This window comes from Melozone crissalis, unplaced genomic scaffold (genome assembly GCF_028551555.1).
Source record: "Melozone crissalis strain CALT ecotype California unplaced genomic scaffold, PUWL_Pcris_2 ptg000034l_1, whole genome shotgun sequence".
Classification (NCBI taxonomy): Eukaryota; Metazoa; Chordata; class Aves; order Passeriformes; family Passerellidae; genus Melozone; species Melozone crissalis.
Genome location: NW_026535812.1, coordinates 17554033 through 17574144, shown reverse-complemented (window position 1 = coordinate 17574144; position 20112 = coordinate 17554033). Strand labels below are relative to the sequence as shown.

The 20112-nt window shown below is 58.2% G+C and overlaps 3 protein-coding genes across 4 annotated transcripts; 1 reads left to right on the top strand and 2 right to left on the bottom strand.

Moving 5' to 3' along the window:
- The first annotated feature begins 292 nt into the window (after window positions 1–292).
- On the top strand, window positions 293–2328 carry LOC128940864 (uncharacterized). The gene is made up of 2 exons (XM_054282635.1): window positions 293–338; window positions 473–2328. The coding sequence occupies exon 2, from the start codon at window positions 497–499 to the stop codon at window positions 1619–1621; it is 1125 nt and encodes a 374-aa protein (XP_054138610.1). The 5' UTR covers window positions 293–338; window positions 473–496; the 3' UTR covers window positions 1622–2328.
- A 188-nt stretch (window positions 2329–2516) lies between these two features.
- Window positions 2517–6597, bottom strand: LOC128940865 (PHD finger protein 13-like). Its single transcript, XM_054282636.1, has 5 exons — window positions 6496–6597; window positions 4842–4934; window positions 3918–4530; window positions 3565–3603; window positions 2517–3449 (listed from the first exon to the last, which is right to left on the bottom strand). The coding sequence occupies exons 1-5, from the start codon at window positions 6595–6597 to the stop codon at window positions 3223–3225; spliced, it is 1074 nt and encodes a 357-aa protein (XP_054138611.1). The 3' UTR covers window positions 2517–3222.
- A 2310-nt stretch (window positions 6598–8907) lies between these two features.
- ABCF3 (ATP binding cassette subfamily F member 3) lies at window positions 8908–19538 on the bottom strand. Of its 2 annotated transcripts, XM_054282630.1 has the most exons (22): window positions 19442–19538; window positions 19113–19260; window positions 18960–19039; window positions 18575–18630; window positions 16791–16888; window positions 16553–16675; window positions 16015–16281; window positions 15730–15810; window positions 15120–15179; window positions 14734–14790; window positions 14512–14534; window positions 13905–13960; window positions 13567–13767; window positions 13346–13422; window positions 13068–13112; window positions 12615–12747; window positions 11942–12030; window positions 11714–11805; window positions 11050–11182; window positions 10617–10704; window positions 9651–9814; window positions 8908–9574 (listed from the first exon to the last, which is right to left on the bottom strand). In XM_054282630.1, exons 1-21 carry the CDS (start codon window positions 19512–19514, stop codon window positions 9656–9658), a joined length of 2139 nt encoding a protein of 712 aa, XP_054138605.1. In that variant the 5' UTR covers window positions 19515–19538; the 3' UTR covers window positions 8908–9574; window positions 9651–9655. The 2 variants fall into 2 exon arrangements, with proteins under 2 accessions (XP_054138605.1, XP_054138604.1); XM_054282629.1 differs by having other exon boundaries at window positions 8908–9814.
- Window positions 19539–20112: the final 574 nt, after the last annotated feature.

The window sequence follows — 20112 nt, the reverse complement described above, 5'->3', positions numbered from 1 at the left end:
GCCGCCGCCCTGCAGCACGTGGGGAAGGCGGGACGCGCTTCCGGAGCGGCGGCGGCGGCGGAGCGGTGAGAGCGGCGGCAGCGGGCGGGGAGCTCCGCACCGCGGTCCCGGAGCGCGCCCGGGGTTCCCGGGGTGGTGGTGCGGGTTCCCGGCACCCCGCTGGCCGAGCGGATGGGCTCGCGGGGAACGCGCCCGGTCGCCGGGCAGAAGCGGCTCCTGCGGGCACCGCTCCCGGCGGGGAGGGCTCCGCTGTGCCCCCGCCCTGTCCTCGGGCTGGGATGCGGAAGGGGGTGAGAACAAGCACCCCAGCTGGGCCTGCTGCCATTCCACCGAGACACGTGAGCCCAGGGAAGGTGTGGGAGCGGCACTTCTGGCAGGGACGCGGTGTGCCCTGGAGCAGGCGCAGGGAGGGCTAAGGAAAGGGAAATAAGTGTGTCGGAGATCTGCATTAAACTTGATTCCATTTCCGCAGTACAGGATCCTCTGACTTGTAGCAATGGGGAGACCCAGGAAGGAGGCTGCTGGCACATCGTCCCCCCGAGCGGCCGCAACTGCCTCCAAAACTGCTCCCGCTGCGCCCCCGCCTTCCACTTCAGCCGCCCGGGCCAAGGCCGCGGCTGCAGGGAGCCAGTCCCGAAGCACTCCGGCTGCCAAGGCTGCCACCCCCACGCAGGGCCGGGGCACAAAGGCAGACTCTGCTCAGCCGAGATCCACGGCATCCCGCGGAGCCCGAGGAGATGCTGGGGACAAGAGCAGAGCACCCAGCAGGAGTTCTACAGCCCAGAAGGCACCTGATGCCAAGGGAGCCGCTGGTCCTGCCAGGACTGAGCTGTACCCACAGAAGAAGCAGCCTGGGGCTGACCTGAGCAAGGCCTGTGACCAGTTCCTGCCCCCTGTGAAGAGCCAGGACATCCCGAGGGTGGAGAAGGAGACCCGGGGCCAGCGGGAGAACCCCAAGTGGTACGAGTGGCGGGAGAACCGCATCACCGCCTCCGTGGCCCCCAAAATTGCCAACAGCAAGTTCGCCAACAGCAAGACAGACGAGGTGCCCAAGTCGTACCTAAAAGAGGTGGTGGGCTCTGGCTCCAAGGTGCAGACCCCAGCCATGTCCTGGGGGATCCGCAACGAGAAGGTGGCTGTGGAGGCCTACAAGCAGAAGTTACAGAAGGGGGGCAAGCCAGTGCAAGTAGAGGACTGCGGCCTCTTCATCCACCCCGAGAAGAGTTGGCTTGCTGCCAGCCCGGATGGGATCATCAAGGATCCAGCCACAGGGAAGGACCTGGGGCTGCTGGAGGTGAAGTGTCCCTACAAGCATAGGAACAGGACGGTGCGTGAGGCCTGCAAGGACAAGGACTTCTGCCTGGAGGTGGATGGGGATTCCTATGTCCTGAAGAAGAATCATCCCTACTTCACCCAGGTCCAGTGCCAGCTGGGAACCACTGGCTTGCAGAGGGCCGACTTTGTGGTGCACACCAACAAGGAGACAGCTGTGGTCCCCGTGGAGTTTGACAGGGAGTTCTGGGGGAAGACGGTGCCCAAGCTGGAGAAGTTTTACACGGAGGCAGTGATTCCCCACCTGGAGCAGACGGCAGGCAGCTCTGTGTGGGCCAAGGAGGAATAGACCACTGCCTGCCTACCTCGACTGAATACTTGTTTGGCTGCATAACTCCAGCTTTGTTCCCTAGCATAGAAGTTATACCCAGGTTAGTTGCTGTTCCTGAACGTTTACAGCCTTGGAACTGAAAAGTTGTACCAGCAGGACCCTGCTTGGTAAGGGTCCCCACAAACAGTGCCTTCTTGCTGCCCCAGCCAGGCCAGCACTCAGACCCCAGAGCCTTCTTGTCCTGTCACCCTCACTGCATCCCCCACCTGTCCCAACAGCATGCCTGATGGAAGCTGACACATGTCTGGATCTGCAAATGAAACCAATGACATATCTGTGTTGGAATTAGAGGCTTATTTTGTGGAGAAAACTGGAACCTTTGGCACCTCAGTTGCTGTCAGGACTAATTTCTAACTGCACTCCAGAGTGGAGACAGAGACAAGGAAGATTTGTCAGAGCCCAAGAGCAAAACACTCCTTTTGAGCCAGTAATGTGCCTTAAGCATCAGAGCAAAAACACAAGGACACCCTTCCTCCCTGAGCCATTGGACCTGCTGCTCCTGTGGAATAACCCATGACATTCCCCATGAGATGGCAGCAGGCTCTGGTACATGATTCCTACAGAAGAGGTTGTCCCCCAGGCCATGCACCTCCTGAGAACCTACCCATGGAGCATCCCTGTAAACTGCAGTAGTGTGGGAGGTGGTCATTGCCAAATTAAACATAGATGCACTGGTCTGCTCGTTTCCTGTTGTTTTTGCAGCTTTGGGGGAGTAGCAGGACTGAGAGGTGTCCCTACACTGGGTCCCCTCCCAGCCACAGCAGAAGAGAAGCAGGGGAGTACTTGGCTCCACAAGGGACATGAGAATCAAGGTCACTGACCTATGCCAAAGCCACCACTGTTATGGCAAAAGTATTTATTATATACATAAGACTCCAGTCACACTCCACAGGGCAAGGACCAGAATTCGCTATAATACAAATTAACTATAATACAAAGCAACTATAATACAAATTAACTATAATACAAATTAACTATAAAAACATAAAGCACTTTTGGGGCCCAGGCTTTCCACAGGAGGAGAGAGGCACAGGGATGAGCCTGGGGGCTGCTGTGTGACAGGGGGCTGCCCCACACCCTGCCCCCAGCTGTGGTCCCACAGTAACCAGATGTGCAAGTAGGAAAGAACCCAGTTAAGAATTATAGTCATGGGGACTGGCAGGTAGGGGCTGAGCTGAGTGTCACCAGGACAGGAGCGGGGCCCGCATCCCCCAGGGAAAGTGCAGAAGGCACATGGGCAGGGCTCTTTGGAGGGGCTGCGAGGAGGAGGTGGGATCCAACAGTCAGTGCATGTGGGGCCCCAGGAGATCACAAACACTAACACACCACCCACAGGGACGAGCATCTGGACCACCCTCCCATCCCCTGCACACTTCTGGGATAACGGAGCTCTGTGGCCGATCCGATCCTCGGGGAGAGCACGCGGGGCAGCTTTCAGGGGCCAGAGGTGCGAGGGGGACAGTCCGGCCCCGCGTCCCAGCCCCTCCCCTGCCAGTGCAGTGATTGTCTAAGTCTTCAGGTTAAGAAGGGACCCCCGGCCTCCCTGCTCTGCAGGAGCATCAGTCAACGAGGCGCTTGCGGGGCACTGTCCGCGCTCGGTTGGAGCGGCGAATCTCCTGCTTGGCATCGCGGCACCGCTGGCAGATGAAAATGTCAGGCACGTTGGATTTGCGGATCTTGGCACAGGAGAGGTGGATCCAGGTAGCGCATTCGTTACATTCGATCATGGGCCTCCCTGCGAAGGGCTTCATGCAGAAGCAAGTGATCAGATCCCAGGCATCGTCATCTGCTCAGGGAGAGAGAGAGAGACCCCAGTCAGACACCGCCTGAGCAGCTGCAGCTCTGGCTGTGGCCACACCAGCCAGTTCCACTGCTGTTAAAAGGGACAGCCCCCCACTCACCTTCTGCTTTGGTGTTGGGAACTTCAGCAAATTCGACTGCTAAAGTTGCAAAAGGGAGAAAAAGAAAAAAAAAATCAAAATCAGAGGAGTAAGGCAGCCCTACACCCCACTTCAGACCTGTTTCAGGTCTGCATGGCTTGCTCTGCAGAACAGAGCTACCAAAGGGCTGGTCAGCTTCCTGCCCTCTGCTTCTCAGTCCCCCAGGTCCCAAAAGTATTTCTCTTGCTGGGAAAATCTTGGGCTACAGACATGCCCTCCCTGTGGCCAGCAAGGGTGGCTCCAGCTGAGGGAGGGACGATGTTTGGCACTGACTGCAGCACAACAGGACCCTCTGCAGTCCCCCAGACACTTACCACTGAGCTGGGAGGTGTCTCTGCTTGTATCTTCCCCTGTGCTTTGGTCCAAGGTATTACAGGGACTAGGGCTTTTCCTCTCTCCAGAGAAGGAGTCATGCTCCTTAAGCTGAGGATCATCTGCTGGCTTCTCAGTTCCCTGTGCTCCATACATCAAGTCCTTCTCCTCCATCACAGGCTCCTCCAGGAGGGAGTTGGGCTGGGGGTCCCCAGGCGGGTTGAGGGAAGGCTCCAATAGCTCCTCTTTCACAGGAGACAGCTGTCCTGCCAGCGCAGCCAGCTGCTTCACCCCGTCCTGCTCTGCCCCAAAGTCTTTCCAAGCACTCAGCGGCACCCTCTTCTTCACCTCCTGCTCCAAAATGCGTTTCTTTGCTGGTGGCTTCTTCCGTTTGATTTGCTGGGGCCGGACATTGTAGAAGGCGGTGGAAAAGGCAGGGCTGCTCGTTAGCAGGCCACTGCCCACAGCCCCCCTGGCCACAGCATTCCTGCTCTTCCTATTGTCCATGGGCATGTGGCCATCAGAGGAGTGAGATGAGGTTGAGCTGTCGCTGTCCTGAGTGCTCCCTGTGCTGTTCTGGGGGCTCATGCTGCCTCCGTGGGTCCAGGGCACATACTAGTGGCAAGAGGGGAAGATGAAGGATTAGCAGGGGAGACCAGAGCACAGATATTTGGGGTAAGGACAGAACGACTCCCCAGCAGTGTCTAACCACACTTCAAGGCCAGACTGGATGGGCCCTGAGCGACCTGATCTAGTGGGCGGCACCTCTGCCCATGGTAGGGGAGCTGAAACTAGATAATATCTAAGGTCCCTTCCAACCCAAACCAATCCATGATTCTCAAAAGATTAGGAGCTGAGTCTGCACATGGCAGGGAGACCAGGAGAACGAGTGTCTTTGTAGAGGAACACTGTGCAAGCCCACTTACCTCTTCGGGGTAGGGGATGTAGCCTGCATAGGCCAGAACGAAGGTGCAGAACTGGTTGAAATCCTCCACAGTTCTCCGCCGTTTCTGAAGCGGCTGCAACGAACACCACGAGTGGATTAAAATCCCGGGATATCCCAACCAAACCGATATCACAGCCGGCGCTGGCGGCAGCCCTGGACCACCCGGCAGTTTTACAAACACAGAATATCGGGGTCACCCAAACACGCATCCTTCCCGTAACTCTCCCTCATCTGCCGAGGAAAATGCAGCCCTTCCCTTTAAACCCGATCCCGGGCGGGGTGGCGGCGGGGCTGGGCGGGGGGGGAGGGAGGGCCGGACACACGCGACGACACCGTGACGACATGCCGGGACACCCGGAGCCGGCGGCCGCTGGCGGAGCCTGAATCGGCGGCTCGGGGCCCGGTGCCGGCATGCCCACCCACGGGCGGTGACTCCGGGACGGGGGACGCTCCCGGGGCAGCGCCCGGCGCGCTCGGGGCTCGGTCCCGCGGGGGGAGCGGTGGGAGGGCCGGGCGCCGCCGGCAGCACCAGCGCCCCGCCGGGGCAGCCCCGCACCCCGCGGCCGAACGAGGGGCAGCCGGGGCCGGGCCGCGGCGCTGCCCCCGCGGCGGCGGCCGGGGATGGGAGGGGGTGTCGGTGGCGGCCCCCCCGCACCGCCCGTCCCCGCGCCGGGCACCTGATGGCTCCCAAGATGGCGCCGCGCTGCCGGTCCTGCCCCGGCCGGCCGGCCGGGGGGGACCCCGCCCCCCAAACCGACACCCCCGCGCCCGCGGCAACCGCGCCGGCACGGGACCCCCCGCTCCCCCCGGAGCGGCGCGGAGCACCCCCGCTCCCCTGCACACACACGGGCACCCCGGCACCCCCGCAGCCCCCAGCCCAGCCGAGCGCCTCGGGCTTCCTCATGGGGACCCCGAGTGCCGCCACGGCCCCCCCCGGGGCGGCATCCCCCGCCCGTGCCCACAGCCGCCCCCCGAGGGCTCCTCTCCCACGCACAGCCCCCGCGGGCACACACGGAGCCGCCCCCCCCGCGCACACACAGACACTCACACACACACACGGAGCCCCCCCAGCCCTCCACACCAAGCTTCCCCCTCCGGCACCGCCACCCCCCCGCACACAGCGCTCCCCCACGAGGCCCTCCGCCACACACGAACCCCCCCCCAGCACACACAGACACACACGGAGGGACCCACAGCCCCCCCGCGCACACACGGCCACACGGAGGGGACCCCCCCGTACAGCCACACCGAGGGACCCCCCCGTACACACACACAGCACACAGAGGGCACCCCTGTCCCTACACACACACACTGAGCGAACCCCCCCGTACACACACACAGCCACGGAGAGCGGACCCGCCCGGACACACAGACACACAGGGGACCCCCTCCCCCCTCCCCCTTTCACACACACACTGAGGGGACCCCCCCCGCACACGCACACACAGAAGGGACTCCCCCCCCCCCGCACACACACAGGGGGGACCCCCCCGCACACACACACAGCCACACGAGAGCCCACCCCCCTCCGCGCACACACCGGCGATCCCCCCGCTCCGGAGGGCACCCCGCACCCCCGATGCCCAGCTCGCAGCCGGCCCCCACCACCATCCGCTCCCCGCCGCCCCGCTCACCTCCTCGGGCGCCGGGGACGCGGGGCTGGGCACGGGGCTGCTCCCCGCCGAGCACGGCCCGCCGCGGGGGCAGGGCTCCGCCGGCTGCCCGCCGGCGCTCATGCCGGTGCCGGTGGCGGTGCCGGTAGCAGTCCCGGTGCCGGTAGCAGTCCCGGTGCGGTGCGGTGCGGTGCCCGCCGCCGGTGGGAGCGAGGCTCGAGCGCCGCCCCGGCCGCAGGGGCGGGACCACCTGGTGGCGGGGAAGGCGGAGGCGGGGCCTCGCGCCGGCCGTCCCGGGGCGGGGGGGTGCCGGTGAGTGTCCGCCCCTCCCGGTACCGAGTACGGGAGCGCAGCCCGGCTGGACTCGCCCGGACCCGCCGCCGCCGCCAACGGCAACGCCGCGGCACCGCCCAGCGCCCGCGCGGGGTCGCGGCTCAGGGAATGTTGGGGCTCGGGGGGAACTCCGCGTCCGAACGGTCCCCGCGCGCCGGGCCCGGCCCGCACCCACCCCACCCCACCGGGGTGCTCCGTCCGACACGGCTGGAACAGCTCCAGGGCTGGGGCAGCCACCGCTGCTCCGGCCAACCTGTGCCGCTGCCGCCACACGCTCCCAGGGAGGAATTTCATCCTGATATCCAAAGTAAGTGTCCCCTCTTTCGCTTTAAAGCCATCCCTCCTCCTCTCTTCCCTATCCGCCTGTGTAAAAAAGTCACTCCCTCTTTTTAAAATATGTCAACAGAAAAAGCCACCTCAGAATTCACATTTTCTCGTTACTAGATGAGGATGGGCACCCCACAAATAAGGACATAGGCAAGGCAAAGATGTTTAATGCCTTCTTCACTTCAACTTTCAACACCAGTGATGGGCTCTAGGGGTCCCTGAGCTGGAGGACCATGGCTGTGAGAATGATAAACTCCCAGTCGATTCCAAACTTGTGCAGGATCTGTGCTCCAGCCGAAGCCCTTTACAGCAATTCATCCAAGAGTACTCAAAAGAGCTGGTGGATGTCATAATGAGACCCCTCTCAATGATTTTTGAATGGTCATGGGAATCTGAGAGATCCCACTTGACTGGAAACTGGCAAACATTTTCCCTGAAAGGGCTAGAGGAATGATCCTGGGCACTATAGGCCTGTCAGTCACATTTCAGTGCCTAGTAAAATTATGGAGATTATTCTGAGAGTTATGGAAAAATACCTGAAGGACAATGCAGGCATCAGCCACAGCCAGCACAAGTTCATGAGGGGAAAGTTCTGCTTGAGAAACTTCCTTTAAGGACAAGGTGACTCAAGTAGTTGATCTAGGGAAGCCTTGATATAAAATGTGGAGTTCAGTAAAGCTTCCGATACAGTCTCTCTCAGGTTCTTCTGGACAGAACGTCCAGCAGACAGCTGGATAAATGTCATGGGATGTGTGAGCAATAGGCTCATGGGTCAGGTTATAGTGAATGGAGTGGCATCAGACTGGTGACCAGTCACTGGTGGGGTTCTGAAGAGCTCAATTTTAAGGCCAGTGCTCTTCAAATCTTCAAAAAAAACTTGGATGCAGGACTTGAAGATACACCGAGTTTGCCAATATATCTGAAGCAAGGCAGCTGTATCAGCAGCCCTCCCTGACCGGGCAGCCTGTAGTAGATGCCAAACACAAGGCTGTCTTTTGCTGGTCCTGTTCTTGATTTTTACACACAGGCTCTCAGCCTGTTCATGGCTGTTACTCAGAGGCAGCTCTTCACTACCTGTCCCTTCTTTAGGAGAGTTCAGCACCCCTGTCCCTCCTTCCCTCTCTTCTGAAATCTTGTAGCCCCCCATTGCAGTATTCCAGTTGTGTGGCACATCTGTTTCTTTGATAGCAATTATGTCATAGATTTTTAATTGCACCATGGTTTCCAACTCCTCTTGCTTGTTACCCATGTTGCATGCTTTGGTGTGGAGACACTTCAGCTGGGGGCCTTTTACCATTTGGGAGAAGCCCTGCCTGCTAATTCCTTTGAGACAATTTATGGGTATTACCCCATTGCTTCCTAAGGTGTTGATGTTTCCTGGTTCCTCTCTGACACCCAGAAACACATCCCCATTCCCTGCTCAATGTAATTTAAAGCTCTGCCCCCTTCCTCCTGCCCACCCTGGGCCCATTTCCCCCTAAAACCACAACTGGATCCAGTACCCTCCAGAGCTGACATCCAACCCAGCCTCACACCAGCTCCATGCCCTGAAAGGTGGCTGGTGGCCTCCCACTGCCCAGTGAGACACTGACACGCTCCATCCAGGAGGTCACAGCCTCACCTGCACCACAGAGCTGCCATTTAACTCAGAGAGAATAATCTGGAAACCATCTCCCCGTCCCCAGCTTTGTGCTTGAGGTAAAGGCAGGACAATCCCCCTCTCCCCTCCAAAATCAAGCCCCAGAGTCCCCCAAGGAAAGGAGAGCATTGCACCCACTGCATCCCAGGTTTATTTACACCACAGCCTCTGTGTGGGTGGGCAGGGAGGGATGCTGGGCAGCCCACCCCAGGGCAGTCACCCCCGAGCCGGCTCAAAGGCAAGGCAGGCAGCGAGGCGGTGCCGGCAGCAGCACAGGGAAAGGAGCAGGGAGCACGCCCAGCAGAACCGGGCTCTGGCTCCCTTGGCACTACAGACGTAAGCAAGCCCCGGCATCGGGGGGGCTGGGGAAGAGGCAGGGGTCACTTTTAGCAGCAAATGCCTCGTTTCCCTCCAAGGCAGCAGGGAGGACAGTGGCATGTGATGGAGCCGGACTAGTGCTCAGGCAATTAAACAAAAAAACAAAGAAAAAGGCAGAGGGTGAAGCGAAGAAACACGGAGAACAGCTCTTCTGCCCTGCAGAGCACGGAGTTAAACTGAGGGTCAGGGTGCTCTGCCTTCCCTCCTCTCGGCACAGCAGCAGCTCCAGGCACAGCCTTCCCAGTGTGCCCGGTGCCAGGCACAGCCCTGGCCAGTGCCAGAGCCCTGGCGTGCCCCTGGCCACGCACACCGGGCTCCTGCTCCGCGCTGTCCTTCCAGCCGGCCCCGGGAGGGGAGAGCAGCTCAGGTGGCAGTTTGATGGCATGGCTGACGGTCCATGTGGGCAGCAGCGTCCTCGGCACTCTGCCAGGCACAGTTGGGATGGAAGCCGAGGTGGCCGAGCTTTGCCCTCCAGCCCCTGGCGCAGTCCGGCTCCCACCTGCCTTATAGGAAACCCTCCTTGCGGAACTGCTCCTTCAGGATGTCCCTGTACTGGTCAAAGCCACCCTCGATGCGGGTGACGGTGCCGTTCTCACACACCCACAGCTCCTGGCACAGCAGGCGGATGAAGCGTTCGTCATGGGACACCAGGATTATGCCACCCTGTCAATACACAATTGGGAAAATGGGGAACTCAGTGGAGCATAACCCAGGACTGGTGGCACGGAGACCTTGTGCCTCTGTCTAGCCTGTGCCCAGCACTTCAGGTTTCCATCAGCTCCCAGGAAAACTTAACAGTATTTTACTGGCAGGGAGCTCATCCCAGCTTTTCCTCCCTTCAGGGGCACAGACAGATCAGCTATGGAGGAGCCATGTGCAGTAGTAACATATTTAATCTCCTCTCTCAGAAGGCAAGTGCAAGATTTGTTACTGGCTCTCCAGGTCTCCAACAACTTCAAGGATGGAGAATCCACACAAAGTCAGTAACAGTGAAAAGGTGTCTGGGCAGGGCCCTGAGCAGCCTCAGCTAAGCTTTTCTGTCACAGGAAAACTGCCCCATCCTGAGCAACAACCAGTGAGATCCAGGTTGACCACAGTGGTATCTGGAGGCTGAGTCTTTGGAGATCAGGCATAAAATGTGCCTACAGAAGATCTGAGTGGCCTCAAGGCAAGGCCAGGAGCTGCACACAGCATGTGAGAAGCCAGAGTGGAGGTGAGGATGGGACAAGGTGCTCTCTGGGCTGCTACTGCCCCTCTCAGCCACTCCTAGCCAAAGCCATCATGAAAACAAGCCACCAGGATGGATGGCTAAGGCAGACATGTGACTGATTTCCCAAATTCTGTCCCAGACTTCAAGTCACTGCTGGTATTTCACCATCCACCTCTGGCTGAGATACCAAGTAACTTGAGCTGAAGACTGCAGGAGGTGTTAGAAAAACAAGGGATGTTGCTGGGAGAACCTTACCCGGAACTTATTCAGTGCCTTTGCCAGTGCCTCAATGGTCTCCATGTCCAGGTGATTTGTTGGCTCATCCAGGATGTAGAAGTTTGGACTGGAAGAGAAGACAGCTCTGAGGATGCAGTGAAACAGGCTGGGTATGCACCCTGACTGCTGCTTTAGCTGCTTAGAGCCACAGCCATTGGCATATGCCTGACCCCAGGATTGGCACTGCCCAGTCCCCGGGACACCTCTTATCCCTGTGAGCCCAAAGCAATGGGAGAAAACCATCTGCCTCCTTCCACACAGTCCACCCCAGGATGACACCTCCCTCTCCCCAAGGACAAGGCTTCTGTGGGGTAGCAGAAAGTCCTTGGATGATGGATGAAGTAGACTCCTGGTGAAGTAAGCTCCAGGGATGAAGCCATGCAAAAATGAACAGCACTGGGGAGAACATTACCAAGGCATGGTCATCTGGGCAAAGGCCACCCGACTCTTCTGGCCCCCGGACAGGCTGGCCACGGGGCGCACGGCCAGCTCCCCCGAGATGCCGTAGCTCCCCAGCTGGTGCCGGTACTCCTCCTCCGTCTTCCCTGCAGGATCAGGTCACAACACAGCTGTGGCACGCCTGGTGTGACACAGGGTCACAGCTGGACAGCCTCTGCCAGGCCAGCAAACGGGAGATCAGCAGCACTTCCAAGCAATTCCCTCCCGTGCAGGGAAAACCTGACTGACACAATCAGGACAGGGGCTGCAGGGCTGGTGACTGACACCGAGTGATGCTACTGCCAAGTCCCTGTCACTGTGCCAAGTAACGGAGAAAGGAACCAGGAAGGAACCAGAGGTTTTGGAAACTGAGAAAGGGGCACCCAGTGCTCATCCTATGAGCAGGAAAGCAGCTCATCTGCCCCCAAAACTTGGCACCAGCCTGAGATCTGCAGACTAGCAGCTACCCCTGCTTCTCAGGGCTGATGACCTGAACTTGGCTGGACGAGGGGAGTGATCCCAGTGCTGGCAGTGACCCTTAAGCACTGATGGCACAGAGCCTTCTGCCCAGGAGCATGGACAAATCAATGCTCCTCCATGCACAGCACAGGAGACCTCTGGGATCAACAAAAACTCACCTGGGAACTTTCTTGCCAGTAACTCTACAGCACTGATATTCAAGTCTAGTTGATCCACATGGTGCTGGCTGAAATAACCAATCTTTAGGTTTCTGCAGAATGAGAAGAACAATTGGGAGCTGGTACCAGACCCTACAACCATTCATAGCTGCAGTGCCATAAGGGGGCACATGTGTGGCCCCCAGCTGCACCATCCCTCCCAGTCCTCCAGCCCTTCCAACCAGGTACCTGTGAGCATGTCTGATCCCTCTGACTGGTGCCAGCTCTCCCATTAAGATCTTTAGCATGGTTGACTTGCCAGCTCCGTTTTCCCCAACCTAGAGAAGCAGCAACAGCATTGAAGAATGTGAAATCCATGAAGGCACTTTAGAGACAGAGGCAATGATCAGGGAATTTCAGTTCTGGCAGATGATGAGGGGGAGCAGGACAGAGCACAAATGGTGTACCAGGAAGCTGCATTTCTATCACTGACAAGCAGCACTGGCAGCAGTGCCAGATGTTCCCTCCCCAACTCTCAAGCCTAAGGATCACCCAGTCCCAGCCTCATCTGCAAGCAGTGTCTGCTGCCCCATCCAATGTAGCAGGGCCCCCACTACATGCTGCTGTCATCTAACAGGAGTTGTATATGGATCTAGTCTCTTCCCAGAGGTATCCAGTGAAAGGATGAAATCACAAGTTCTAAGCAGTACTAGGAAAAATGTCCCAGTGTTCCTCAAAATGAGGATGATCAAATGCTCTGATGGGATCCAGTTGAATGGAAGAAATGGTCCTCCCTGGGAACATCCAAAATTCAACTAGACAAGGACTTGAGCAAGCTAACCTATAATCAAACCTATCCCTGCTTTGAGCAGGGTCCTCCCAAGGTCCCTCACAGCCTCCATTATTCTGCAATCCCACATACCACACAGATGCGGGACTCCAGGTCGGCAGACACAGAGAGGGAATGAAAGATGTAGTGACTTGGCTCATAATAAAAATCTACTTCATCCAGCTGCAGGATTGGGGGGGAGAACTTCTCAAAGCCATCGGGGAACCTGAGGCGGCAGGAAGAGGAGAGAGATGGCCAGGAACTTCAGAGACTCCCAACCACCCAGAACAACCTCCCAGCTGACAAGGAGGGCTCCCTGCCATCCAGGGCCTCAGGGAAGGATGGTCAGGAGAAAGCAACAAAGACCTGTAGCCCTGGCCCCAAGAGGGAACCCAGCCTGAATGAGGAGACCTGTCTGGTCTCCCTGTCAAGAGTAAAACTAGCCCACACCAAGGGGTGGTTGTCCCAGCTGGGACAGCACCCTGGAGAAGCTCATGTCAGAAATGGAGCCAGGTGCCCTCCAAAAATGGCTCAGGGAACACTTACCTGATGATTACCTCAGATTCCTTGTCCACAGGTTTCAGCACTGGCCTGAAAGAAGAGGAAACATATAACCAAGGTGCTCTGCACTGTGGGTCTGCTCCCACACCAGAAGCCCAGGTAGAGCCTTTAGCTCTGTGACACCTCATCCTAACCAAAACCTCTGGAGAAGAGACGGGCACCCAAACCACAACTGTATCTGCCAGGTTCCCTGGGAACCTCCATTTCTTCCCATGAGCAGTGCCCCTTTCCCACCTCCAGAGAGGAGCAGGACAGGCACTCACAGCTTCTCCAACAGCTTGAGCTTGCTCTGGACCTGGGACGCCCGGTTGGCGTTGTAGCGAAAGCGGTCAATGAAAACCTGGGGAGAGAAAAACATCAGAGAGCCCCAAATCCCCTTCAGCACCAGCCACCCTGCTCACTGCCAGACCTACAGCAGCAAGGCAGAGAGAGAGGGACAAGGCTGGGAGAAGAATGCCCCAGCTCCGCTGGCTCCTCCCAGTACCTGGATGTGCTCACGGTACTGCTGCTGGGCCTCGTACTCTCGCTGCTGGTTCTTGAGCCTCTCCTCCTTGATCTTGATGAAGTTCTCAAAGTCCCCCCGGTACATGTCCAGCCGCTGCGAGTGCAGGTGGATGATGTCCGTGGCCACCGCATTCAGGAAGTTCCTGTCGTGGGACACCACGAGGATGGTCGACTGCCAGGTCTGGAGGAGACAGCACGAAGGAGGCCTGAGCACCACCAAGCCAGAGCTCGGGGGTTGGTGCCACCACCCAGGGAGGTGAGGACATGTCCCTCCCTCACCCTTTCTTTGTATCAAGGTCTTCTCCCCCCGCCCCGTACCTGTAGGTAGCTCTCCAGCCACAGAATTGCCCTCACATCCAGCATGTTCGTTGGCTCTGAGGGAAGGGGAAAAGGCACTGAGGTCAGGAGGGATGGGCATGGCTGGATTATATTTTTTCCCCATAGGAAAGGTTAGTGATCTGCACTGGGCAGGAAAGAGCCTGCCTGGAGACCTTCCCTGCCCAGCTCTGGGGACGTGTGTAGGGTGTAATGCCGTGTGTGCACGGGGGCTGAGGCTCCTCACAGCAGCATCTCACCCAGACTCCCTACCCAACCTGGGCATGCTCTGCAGTGAAGGGACATCCCCCAGCACACACTGGCAGCCAGGGTGCATTCCAGGGACTAGCAAGGGAAAGGGAACAAAACTTGGGGCAGGATGACATGCAGACCACCTGGCTGAAGCAAAGGTCAAGGATCTGCTGAGCACAGTGAGAGCTGCTGCCCAGGCAGAATTCCCCGTGCCACTGCTGCCAACCGTGCTGCCAGGCCAGCCCATCACATGGGGCTATTTTGAGCAGGCAGATAAAGGCCATGGCATGTTATCAACCCCAGGAAAGGCACAGGCAGGCACAGCAGTGTCAGAGGGAGACTCACAGTATCAACTTACCATCCAGCAGAAGGAGATCTGGCCTGGGGAAAACAAGACATGGGTATCAGAAGCAGAAGGGGCACAGGGTCAGTGCAGAGTGTCTCATCACAGACACAGAGCTGCAGTGCCTCCAACACCCCCCATCTCAAGAGCCTGGGTTGAGAGGGCCCCCAGGCAGCACCCCTGCAGCACGGACAGCAAGGAGGCTTAACCCCAGAGCATGAAAGCCTGGACACCAACCTGGCAAACAGGGCTCTGGCTAAGGCCAGTCTCATTCTCCAGCCTCCAGAAAACTCTCTAAGGAGAGAAGATGCAGAGAGGGGTTACTGTCCAACACAGAACCATTGTGTTTGCCTGCCTGCAGGATCCCTGCTCCCCCACGGCTCTTTTGGCTCTGCTGTCACCAGAGGGAACTTGTCCCTGCAGAGATTTCAGGCACAGCACAAGATCTGAGGTCCAGCAGGAAGGTGGCAGGAGACCACAGGCACCCCCAGGACAGGAGATCACATTGGATGGGCAAGAATAAACCCTTGCTCTTCCTTACAGCCACAGCAGTGCCTGGGGGCTCAACTGGAACATTTCCCCAGCCTCATCACTGCCTCAGTGCCCAAAGTTTGGAAACTTACTTGGTTGTCTGTTGTTGCATCTTTGCATTAAAGCCCAGCCCAGCAAGAATGACGGACGCCCTGGGGAAAAGGGGAGAGAACTGGAATCCAGCTACAGCATCCAATGGCAGGGCACAGCCTGAGGTCTCAGACCCACAACCACCAAGGGAACTCTGCTGCATATTGTAAAGCCATTCTGGTTCAGGAAAATTTCCCTGCACACCCCAGAGAAGCACTTGGCTAGGAAATGCAGCCCAGCAGGGCACAGCATCCACATGAAATCCCAGGAGATCTGCAAAGAGTTTTCATCTCTTTGGCCAGGAAGAGAGCCACACCACCACCACCATCCCAAAAATGCTCCCCAGGCACCAGGAACCTAGGGAGGTCAGATGGCAGCAGCAGCAACAATACAAGAAATCTGGGAGAAAAAAAAAATCCCTCCAGCCTCAGCAGAAAGCTCAACTGTTCCTAAACCAGCAGAGCTGTGACAGAGAAGAGACAAGAAGAAAAGCAGGGAAAACCACATCCCCACATGCTGGATCCCAGGGCTACACCATGACCCTTCCATACCCCAAACCACTGCTCAGCCCTGGCCATGCCAACACACAGCAGTGCTCACAGGGTGTCTCACCTTGCTGGGGCCTTGTCTGCCTCAATCTCCTCCAGCTTAGCATAGATCTCTGACAGTCTGGCACCTTCTGTCCCTTCTCCCCTAGGGCAGAAAAAGGAGGAGTGTGTGGGACTCACCAAGTCAGGGTTTGAGTATTGGGAGACGCTGATCTCCCCAAGCAGGACTAAGGTGGGGAAGATAGAGCCCACCCCTGCCAGAGCCTGGCTTTGGAAGGGACAGACCTCAGAATGAGACCTTGTGGTGAAGAGGCCACAGAAGGGCTGGAAACCCAGGGGATGCCCTCACCTGCCAGAACTGATCTTGGCTGTCAGGTCCCTCTCCTCCCGCAGCAGGCTCTCACGAGTGGTGTCACACTCCAGCACACTCTGCAGCGCTGGTGTGTCATCCCCTGCCACCTCCTGCTCCACGTGCAGGATGCTGATGTGCGAGGGGATGCGCAGGCTCTGGCTGGCGATCATCTTCAGCAGCGTGGTCTTCCCCAGCCCGTTCCTGCCCACCAGCCCGTAGCGCCGCCCGAAGGCCAGGTTCAGGTCTGCTCCCGTCAGCAGGACACTGCAGCAAGGGAACAGGCAGCTCTTTGCTCAGACTGTCCCATGCAGAGGGGATAACTGGCAGCCACCTGCCCCTGATGTATTTCAGGCTGTGCTGTAGCCAAGCAAGCATCACAGGCTTCTCCTGCCCACAGCCAATAGGGTCAGTGCCCACCTTGCTTCCTGATCTTTGCCACACCCTGTGTAACTTCCCAACTGCTCTCCAACCCAGCCTCAATCCCCCATGGTCCAGAATCCCAGGCAGGCTCTGTCCCAGTCCCCAGTGCGCTCACCGCTCCCCGAAGGACACGTCGAAGTTCTCGATGCGCACGTCGTACGACTTGTTCTTGCCTGACGACTCCATGCGAGTCTCCTTCTTGCTGGAAGCCTGGCTGGCAGACGCCTCCTCAAGGACTCTGAGGACAGGCAGAACACAGAGAGGGGGCTCAAGAGGAAAGCTCTGGTACAGCCAGATCCCAGCCATGCTCAGCAGAGCAGGATGGGGATGTTCAAAGTGCCCTGCACACTCACACAGGGCCAGATGACTTCAGGGAATCCCGCTCCAGCCTCTTGTCCTGCTTGGCTTTCAGCCTGGCTTCTGCCTTCTCCAGTTTCTTGGCATTCACCATCTAGGACACAGGACAGAGTTTGAAGAAGACAGAACATCTTCAGCAAAACCCCCAAAAGCCCAGCTCTGGGAGAAAAAAGATCAATCAGCCTCTCAAGCCAGGAAGAAAGGGAGGGAAGAAGGACAGAGAAACTGGGACAGATCCAACCATATTTTGAGGAGGCTAATCAGGCCAGGAAGCTACCTCAGGAATGAAGTCCTAAATCAACAGCCCACACACAAGTTTTGCCTCAGCAAGGCAGAGGTTTTGGCCGACCCTCTTGTAAAGTCAGTTTCTGTAGTTCCAGGGACCTGGATCAGCCAAGTCACTTCAACAGCAGCAGCCTGCCATCCCAGTGCCTCTTCTGGCATACCCTGCACCCACCCTTGAAGTGCACCACGAGGTGCTTCCCTTCCCAACATGTTAAACGTTAGCCAGTTTGGAACAAACTCTTCTTGAGCAGTGGATCAGAGACAAAAAGCATTTAATTAACCCTGAAGGCAAGAAGGCACCAAGTGTTTAAACCTGGCTTCTGGTCTTGGCCAGGCTTTCAGCCCACTCCAGCTTATTCCTGCACAGAGTCAAATATTTGTGGCTGACCAAGAACACTCCTAGGTATTTCTAGGCAACTCTGCAGGCACCAGAGCACGTTAGAGACCTGCATGCCAGACTGAAGGGAGTCTTGTTGCTAGAGCTGTGACTCCACACCTACAGACAGAGTGACTCTGTAAACCATACCCAGCTTTCTGAATCTCCTAGTAAGACATGTCCTGCAAAGCTTGACAGGCCTCCCCAGGCCTGCTCAGAATCATCTCCAATTTTTCTGAAGATTCTTTTCTGAATTGCAGACACGAGAGCTGGAAAGGGAATCCAGCTGCAACAGCTCTGGTGCCAAAACCAGCCAGAGCTGCCAGTTTCTGGTAAAGACTCCCGTTCAGACATGTGGGAATTGTGTTAGGTCTCAGTCTCCAAGTGAAGGGTTCTCATCCTCAACACATTAAGGCATGGAAAGGGAGCTCTGGGAGGGACCAGCCTGCAATGACACTGCCCACACTGTGGAGCTACTGCCATCCTTGCTTGGTGGATGTACACCTGCACCTCACCCATCCTCAGATTTTGGCACATCCAACACAGACAGCAAGCCAAGGCTGCTCCTGAGCAGCTACACGTTCCATCAATACAGACATCCTGATTTCCTCAGGTCATGGAGTGGAACTACTTCCAAACTTCTCTGCTCTTGATCTTATTTCCCAAACCACAACAATCTACCTGGCTCTAGAACTTAAAATATCCCTGCAGCAGCCCTCTGCTAACTTTCCACCTGTAACACCTCCCTCTCCTGCAATTAAAGCAGGGCTTTACCCCTTGCTGAATATTCAAGATGTCATTCAGGGACATCCTATTTGCTGTAGGAGCCAAAGGTCCTCGCAAAAGTCAGAGTTCAGCAAGAAATTACAGCAAAACAGATCTCGTCAGATTAATAAGCTACTAACTCATCTGGAGCCTCTTCACCAGACCAAGGTCAAGAGTTCCCCAAATTATAGAGAGCTTGACATGGAGGAGCAGTTTCCCCTGCAGCTATACTCCTAACCAGGCTGCTGCCCGCCTTGGCTGCTCTCCAAGGGCAACCTGGACTGGAGCAGGGCAGGGCACCTGCAGCGCCACGTGCCAGCTGCTCCCACAAGGATGGGCACAGCCCTCACTCACCGAGCTCTGGCCTCTCTTCAGCAGCAGCCCCGGCAGCAGATCCGCGCTGGCGTCGCCTGCAAGGAGAGACAGTGGGGTTGGGCTTGGTGAGCACGTGTGCCAGGGAGGCTCTGCAAAGCCCTGCCTCAATGACCACCTATGCCCAGACACGACTGATCCCTCCCCCGACAGCATCAGGGGAGCAAAGGGCATCTCTCCACCTCCACCCCAGCTCACCCCTGGGCACTGCTGCCCGGAGCTCAGCAGCACAACGGGAAACAGATGTGTGCCTGTGGGGGAGAGCCTGAGGCTCCCTTCCCAAGGTCAGGAGAGCATCCCCAGCGCCCCGAGCCCTCCCGAGCTCCAGCACCCCGATGGCAGGGCGTGAGCCGAGGGCATCACTCACCGTATCCATCGGTGATCTGGGAAAGCTGGATGGGGGCATCCAGCAACACCTGGCTGCAGCGCTGGGCTTGGCCCTCGTCCCTGCGGAGAGGAGAAGGAGGGTGAGGTGCGTGAGTGGGGTGAGGAGGTGCGAGGGGACGCGGGGTACCCTTACAGCTGCAGGGTGTTGAAGAGGCGCTGGCAGATCTCCCTGATGGCGCCGTCGTCCTTGGTGTCCTGCGACACCTCCCGCAGCAGAGCGCCCACCGCCTCCTCCAGCTCCTCCACCGACTCGAAGTCCGCCCCGCCGCCGTGCAGGATCCCTGCGGGCACACGGCGCTGCACACCCCGCCGCTGTCGCGACAGGTGGCACCTCCCGGTCCCCCCACCGCACCCCTCCCCGCCGCCCGTCGCGATTCGGGCGCTGCCGCCACAGCGGGGAGGTGTCGCGACAACCGGCGCCGCGGGAGGCTGAGCCACAGCGGGCAGGCGGGAGCCGCTCACCCGTCACGTAAGCGAAGAGCTCGCCGTCCAAGTCGGGGAACTCGGAGCGGAGGATGTCGGCGCAGGACGCCATGGCGGGGCGGGCCCGCCCCGCGGAGCCGCCGCCGCCGCTCGAAGCCGGAAGGGACGGCGGGCGCTGCCGGGAAGGAAGCGGGCGGCCGCCATGGCGCGGGGGCTGCCGGGAGATGTAGTCCGGGCCCGACTGCGCCTGCGCACTCCGGGGCCAAGCCGGTGCTCGCGGCGCCGCGTGCCGGCACGGCGGCAACCGGGAGCGACCGGGACGGGCCCGGACCCCGCTCAGGCCCTGCTCGTCCTGGCGCCCAGAGAAACAGGGTTTGGGACGACTTGGAATTTTTTCTTCCCTCTTTTTAAAAGTTTCTGCTTTTAAACCACAATCAAGACACTGCAGGTTGGGGTTTGGGTTTGAATTTTTTCATCCACCGATGGGGAATGACCATTTGGACATCCTCACCTGGTCAGACTGAAGGCAGAAGGGCTGAGCCAAGGCAGCTCCAGCTGCTCAGCTACCTCACACAGCTCCCACCTTGGCCCCTGCCACCAAAAGCCAAGCTAAAAGCAGAAATGTCTTTTGAGTTTTTTTCAGGTGAGTGCAAGGAACGATGACCAAGATTCTCTTAAGCCTGGCTGGGGCACAGGAGCCTGACTTACAG

What these genes read in the sequence shown, in the direction of transcription:
- LOC128940864 (XM_054282635.1), top strand. Translation starts at nt 497, where the DNA reads ATGGGGAGACCCAGGAAGGAGGCTGCTGGCACATCGTCCCCCCGAGCG.
- LOC128940865 (XM_054282636.1), bottom strand. Translation starts at nt 6,597, where the DNA reads ATGAGCGCCGGCGGGCAGCCGGCGGAGCCCTGCCCCCGCGGCGGGCCG. An exon ending in CGTCCCCGGCGCCCGAGGAG is followed by an intron (nt 4,935 to 6,495) that starts GTGAGCGGGGCG and finishes TGTTCGTTGCAG; the next exon opens with CCGCTTCAGAAACGGCGGAG. An exon ending in ACATCCCCTACCCCGAAGAG is followed by an intron (nt 4,531 to 4,841) that starts GTAAGTGGGCTT and finishes TCTTGCCACTAG; the next exon opens with TATGTGCCCTGGACCCACGG.
- ABCF3 (XM_054282629.1), bottom strand. Translation starts at nt 19,514, where the DNA reads ATGGCGTCCTGCGCCGACATCCTCCGCTCCGAGTTCCCCGACTTGGAC. An exon ending in GCTCTTCGCTTACGTGACGG is followed by an intron (nt 19,261 to 19,441) that starts GTGAGCGGCTCC and finishes GTGTGCCCGCAG; the next exon opens with GGATCCTGCACGGCGGCGGG. An exon ending in CCAGATCACCGATGGATACG is followed by an intron (nt 18,631 to 18,959) that starts GTGAGTGATGCC and finishes CTCTCCTTGCAG; the next exon opens with GCGACGCCAGCGCGGATCTG.